This window comes from Phragmites australis, chromosome 2 (genome assembly GCF_958298935.1).
Source record: "Phragmites australis chromosome 2, lpPhrAust1.1, whole genome shotgun sequence".
Taxonomy (NCBI): Eukaryota; Viridiplantae; Streptophyta; class Magnoliopsida; order Poales; family Poaceae; genus Phragmites; species Phragmites australis.
The window spans coordinates 30,116,326-30,123,182 of NC_084922.1; the positions used below are offsets into that span (position 1 = coordinate 30,116,326).

Sequence of the window (6,857 nt, forward strand, 5' to 3'; positions counted from 1 at the left end):
TTGTACGTAATGGTGGACGTAGATAAATATTGCGAAACGGAGGTAGAAATTACTTTAATATTAGTGACGGATCTCATAACGACCTATCACTAATAAGTAGACTACATTTAAAATGGTGTCCTCTGTATACCCATTACTAATAGCTAAATTATTAGTGACTGACTTTAATGTAACTCGTTACTAATATTTTTAGTGACGGATTATTTTTTTACCGTCACTAATAATTTCTTATTAGTAACAGATCCTACCTGATTCCAACTTGTATCACGCATTAACGTAAATAATATATTAATGACATGTGCTGAGAATCCGTGGATAATATATCTTTTTATGGTTTCTTACGAAGTGCCGGGCCGTCCAGCGCTCCATCTGTGTGGCTCATGAATGTGGCAGAGAGACGCGCCCCAATCGAGCTCACCGCGACGTCGGTCAAACACCCTCTTCTTCTGCTACTGCGACGCCTAGGTCCTTTCACTTTCCTCCACCCACCTCCTTAAATTCCCCTCCGGCCACTAGGCACTAGCTAGACTTACACTACTCTAATCGTCTACTCCCCAGTCCTCCCGCGCGCCCCCGTGTGGTGTGGTTAGGGCGCGGCGTTGCCATACAGCCTTCCCGGCTTCCCGCTATATATACACACCCCAACCCTTCACGCCCTGCACCACACTGCCTGCCCCTGCCAGCCTCATCATTCCCACACTCTTCACCATTTGCATCGACAAAACAGGGTAGAAACCGAGCTGACCTCTGGTGAGCTTGCAGTAACCATAACAACAAACAGTCCACGTAGGAATAGTTTGTGAAGTTGGCTTGCCACAGTATTACGTACGTAGAAGCAGCAGGACGAGATGGTGTTCCCCACCACCCTCCCCAAGGTGGCCGCGCAATGGCTCTTCACGTTCTACCGCGCCGTCAGGAAGCTCAGGCGCCAGCTCTACTACCGCAATACCGCCGCCAAGCAGTCCTCCGTCTCGCAGTCTCAGGGCGCCGCCCATAAGGGCACCGGCATCATCCCTGATGCCGCCGACCGGACCGTGGTGTGCGACATGCACGGCGCGCTGCTGCGGTCCACCGAGCTGTTCCCCTACTTCATGCTCGTCGCATGCGAGGGCGGCAGCCTGCTCCGCGCCCTGCTGCTTCTCTGCTCCTTCCCGCTCGTCTGGGCCCTTGGGGAGTGCGGCGGCGCCGGGGTCAGGGTGATGGCTTTCGTCACCTTCGCGGGGCTCAGGCCCAGGGATGTGGACCTCGTTGCTCGCGCCGTCATGCCCAAACACTACATGGAGCAGCTCAACGCGCTGGTGTACGACCGCCTGTGGCTGCCGGCGAGGAGGAAGGTTGTCGTCACCAGCGTGCCGAGGGTGATGGCGGAGTGGTTCTTGAAGGAGTACTTGGCCACCGACGCCGTGATCGGGCCCGAGATGCAGGTGGTCAGGGTCGGACACGGCCGGTACTTCACGGGTTTGTTGTGCGGACCCGTGCTAGAGCCGGAGCTGAAGCAGAACTTTGTGAGGGAGGCGTTGGGAGCAGACGGCGCCATGGCCAACGTGGGCGTCGTCGGGAGCTCCAACCCGCTTGACCACCTCTTCGTCCCCTACTGCAAGGTGCGCGCTTACACGTAGCCATTTGGTTCTTTGACATGGGACCTTTATTTGAGGCATTAATACGGGTCATTTGATTTGTGTGACAGGCAATATAATACTCCTCTTAGAAAAGTAAGCATCATTAGATTCGGTTGCAAGCACCAACCAACTTTGTCGTACTAAGATCCATAGCTATAGCTCGTTTTAGTGGAGATGGAGCCACTACTGTACCGATTCGATAGTAAGGGACATTGAAAACTGAAAACGTATCATTCATGCGTGAATAACAGATAAGAAAATAAGAATCAGTATTGATTCTAATTAGAATCGGTACTGATACATCAGTATCAATTTCAATCACGTGACAGTATCAGTGTCGGTTTTAGTTATGAACCATCACTGATAATTGTTATTGTTACAACTCATCTTAAAAAATTGATAATTTTTCATACGAAATTAAGTGAGGAAAAATATATAAAAATTATAGCTCTTGATGAGATCTGTAACTTTCTAGTTAATATTTTTTTAATTTGAGGTTATTTAAATGCTTAAATAATTATAATAAAGTTGTAACAGTGGTCGATGACAGCTTATATTAAAAAATTTATAACTTTTTCACATGAAGTTGAATGTGAAAAAAATTATATAAAATTGTAGCCGTCAACGAGATTTATAACTTTGTAGTTGATCACTTTTTTATTTGAGATCATTTATATATTTAAAATAGTTATTCAAACGTTCGATCAGAAAATGTCAAAAAGATTTATTTTGTTATTATACTAATGAACGGACAATAGTTTAGATAGTTAGAGGGGTTATGCATACGCACAGGCTGTGAGGTTTTGAACTCGAGACTTTGTGGCTGTATGTAAGCGAATATCATGTGACTTTATGAATATTGAGCGTGGTCGGGTGGGCAGTCTCTGGTCAGTTGCCTCTGGTCGTGAAAAAAAATTAAAAAAAATTTCGACCTGAAAAATGTTGTATCGAGACTGACTATCAGTACCGGTGGGACTATCAGTGTCAGTTCTAGCTATCAGTCGGTACTGACTATCAACGTTAAGTAATAAGTATCGATTCAAAATACGTCACTGATGACAATTTTAAACCAGTACTGATGAGATGTTTTAGTTTAGTGAGCCACCTACTACCTTTGATCTCTAATATTGTTGGTCCATTTAGGATTATTGTTGATTAATATTTTTAACTTTGATCATTAATATGTAAAAGTTCATATAGATTGATAGATGTTACTGTATTTATCATAAAATAATTTTTATAAATTAAAATGTCATAATAGAGACATGTATATTTTAATGTACTTATATTTGAGATCAGATGAAGTAGCAACACGTCTAAACCTATTGAAATTGAAATAGCAGTACTGCATATAGATACGACGCGGGAACGAGAAGAGAGAATTTGCAAAAGTAGGGTTCATAGACTATATGACCTAGTATTACTGGAAAACCTGCTTTGATATGACATTCTGAAGTCTAAACCATGTTACTGATTATAATCCTTATATATCGATCACCGAATGTTTGCTTTTGCTTGCGAGGCGACACTAGAAAACTCCTGGACAATGGACCCGATTGATCGGCCGTATGGACACTGTGGATCTTTAGACATGCTCACTGTAGCATGTGCGGCCGACGTACGCACGAAGGCTCGAATTAGCACCTCGCATGGATCCAGTACCGTGTGGCCTTGTTTGGTAGTTGCATTTTCATGATAGCCTTAAAAATAGGATCCGGGTAGATAGCGTCCAGCCTCTCAAGCAAAAGCTAGCAAAGCTCATCGCTCATCGCCGAACGGGGGCACGCACAGAATTGAAGTGCATTTACAGTGCGTTTGGTGGCATTTAAGCGTGTGTTTTTGCCTTGCAGTCCCAGGGGCAATCTGATCTAGTGGCAAACTTAGAGGATAGTTTAATTGGACCTAGAATTACCTTAGAATTTGACCTAGAATTACCTTAGAAGTTTAATTTAGCAGGTGATCTAATCTACAGTTACGTTAAAAAAGAAAATTTTAATCAGATGTCTACTTAGACTATCTTTAACGGTTTCACTTCATAACCGAATTTTCGTTCCCCTCATCGTTTTAACAGTTTTTCTTCACGATTTTAGTTACGAATAGATTCTCAATACGATTCCTTTCAAGATGAGATTATCTCTCTTTTCTCTTCATAATTTATCTCAAAATAAAGCTGTTAGAGATGAATAAAAATAAAGAAAATGTGAATGGAAAAAAGAAAAAAAACGAAATAAAGAAAAAATAGTTAGTATAGTTTTAACACTTTTGACACTGGGTCCGCCAATGCCCCGACCTGCTGTGCCGTGAGCACCTTTCCAGATCGAACATGGGGCACCGCTGCAGGGGGGACGGCGGACGAGGCCGGACCGGAGGCCGTGTCCTTTCATGGCGACCCCTCCGCTATCGGCAACAATGCACTGTTGTTCGGTGTCGGGTCTCTTCGCATGCAATACATACACTAACACTACAGGGCACCCTATCCTACCCCGTGCCCGCATGATAGCAGGAAAATTTTATGTAGATTTATTATGACACGGACTAGTAGTCTAGTACTAGCTGGGGGCAGAACTGCAGGAAGCCTACTCTTGCGTAGGTTGTGCGGCAGAAGCGAGATTTATTATGACACGGACTAGTAGTACTAGTTGGGGGCAGTTTTCCCTCTGCTGAACCGAGTTGGGCACCAGGGACTGGCTCCACAAGGAGGCCGTCCGGCACGGACAATTATCGTAGCTCATAAATGAACAAGGACTGGCCTTCCTCACCTAGATTTCAGTGCTACTCTACCATGTGGTTTCATGGGTGGATCCGTGGATGGACTAATGGATAGGCTGGGATTTCAAATTGTTACGGGAGTCCCATCGTTCAAAACAAGGAACTGTACGGGAGATAACGTACGGGACAGAAAGGATCCTTCAAGATGGAGAGAAAATTGAGACAAGGGGCCTCCTCCAAATACGTAATTGTTTCAGATTCATACTGTACCAGCAAGTGATAATAATTGTCAATAGTGCACGCAACAGTAATTAGACAATATATGCTACTATATCAAGTATATTAATTTATTTTTCAATTTACGTATTCAATCGTCAAAACTGATATTACTAGTAATTTTGCGATCTTGAGAGTAAACATACTGATTTATTTTCTTTTTAAATATTAAGATTATAGAATATTACTGGTCCCTACATAGATTCCAACCCGTATCGTGATATTGTGGACACATTAGTTATGAAAATCATGCTCCTTATTCATGGATTGATGGAGACTATATATTAAAGCCCGGATACATTATTAATGGAAAATTGTACCTTCTTTTAAGCAAATAAATTAATACCTAACCGGAAAAGACATTCATGAACAGTTGGGCCTTCTTTTACAACAATTAGATCATTGAGTAACGAATTTCAAACTTGAGAGTTAACAGTGTTGAAAAGGAAACAGTCTAGTTAATTGGCTTTTTCAATTTTTTGGATGAATGGATAATAGCATTTTCTAACTTCGCATTTATCATTCATTTGATTTTAGAGTGAAACCTATTTTCTGTCATAGAACGGTAGTTCTTGAATGTTCACCTTCGATCATCTTGGGGTAATTTTGTAAAATTTTAACAGTGGTAAAAGAAAAAGGAAATGACATAGTAGTAAACTAATTATACTATACAATTGGCTCAAAAAAATATAATTTACAAAATGAAAAAGATCAATCTCACTATGATGTACTTTATTTAGATAATTGAAGTACAATTCCCAGCCTCTATAGAGAAATATATATACCTTTTGTTTTCAAACTTAAATCGCATCTATTAGATAATTGAAGCTAAAATCTAAATAACCATATATGAGTAATTTAAAATCTCTCCCGAGATCAATAAACTCTTGTTAATAATATTTTTCGAATTCTTAAAGTCATTTTCGTAATTAAAGTCATAATTTAACTTACAGTGCTTTGATTTGTTTCTCTCAGGAAATTTACGTCGTGAGCAGCGAAAGCGCAAAGAGCGCCAGGCTGCCGCGAGACAAGTACCCGAAGCCACTCATCTTCCACGACGGCCGCCTCGCGTTCCTCCCCATCCCCACCGCTATGCTCTCCTTCTTCCTCTTCCTGCCGCTCGGCGTCATCCTCTCCGTCATCCGCATCAACATCGGCATCGTTCTCCCTTACAAAATCAACTTCCTAGCTGGCGCGCTCTTCGGCGTCCGCTTCCGCACCTCCGGCCTCCGCGTTCCGCCGGCCGGCAGCATGCGCAGGGGCGTCCTCTACGTGTGCACGCACCGGACACTGGTCGACCCCATCATGCTCACCACAGCACTGCAGAAGCCCGTGCCTGCCGTGACGTACAGCCTCAGCCGGCTGTCCGAGATGATCGCGCCCATCAAGACGGTGCGGCTGACGCGCGACCGCGCGCGGGACGCCGAGACGATGTCGCGGCTGCTGCAGCAGGGCGACCTCGCGGTCTGCCCCGAGGGCACCACGTGCCGCGAGCCCTACCTGCTGCGGTTCAGCCCGCTGTTCGCGGAGCTCGCCGACGACATGGAGCCCGTGGCGCTGGACGCGCAGGTGACGACGCTCTACGGCACGACTGCGAGCGGGCACAAGTGGCTGGACCCCGTGGTGTTCTTCGCCAACCCGGTGCCCTCGTACAGGGTGGAGTTCTTGGGCCCCGTGCCGCGGGAGTGGACGCGCGCCGGAGGCAGGAGCGGCGCGGAGGTGGCGAACTGGGTGCAATGGCGGCTCGGCTCGGCACTCGGGTTCGAGTGCACCGGGCTGACTCGCCGCGACAAGTACATGATGCTCGCCGGCAACGACGGCGTGGTCGCAAAGTAGAGGGCGCCGGGGGAGCGCTGCAGCATGTTGGGTGTGTTTTATGCATACACGCTGAGTAAATTATATTTGTCAAAATTAGTTACTGTAATTTGCATGGAAGTAATGAATCTTTTGGTTCGCTTGTGTAAAGAAAATTTGATTAGCAGCGAAAGCTAGATAGTCAAGTAGTATATGCTTGGGTTCGAATTCAAGTCAAATAGTATATATTTGATCGGATCGTTTTGCAGCATCATTTGCAAATGTTTCCAAACCGTTTTGCAGTATCAGCACATACCTGCAGCCAATTTACATGGGAGAACATGACCCTGCAATGTTAAAATTTCACAATGCATACTTCTCAAATTCAGAAGGTTTTGGGGTAAACTTTTCAGAACAGATTGATGCGGAGTTAAAACACACTTTTTAGGAAATATTCGT

The 6,857-nt window shown here is 44.6% G+C and overlaps 1 protein-coding gene across 1 annotated transcript; it reads left to right on the forward strand.

Annotated features, from left to right (window-relative positions):
• The first annotated feature begins 504 nt into the window (after positions 1-504).
• Positions 505-6,610, forward strand: LOC133908307 (glycerol-3-phosphate acyltransferase 1-like). The gene is made up of 2 exons (XM_062350299.1): positions 505-1,601; positions 5,580-6,610. The coding sequence occupies exons 1-2, from the start codon at positions 849-851 to the stop codon at positions 6,438-6,440; spliced, it is 1,614 nt and encodes a 537-aa protein (XP_062206283.1). The 5' UTR covers positions 505-848; the 3' UTR covers positions 6,441-6,610.
• Positions 6,611-6,857: the final 247 nt, after the last annotated feature.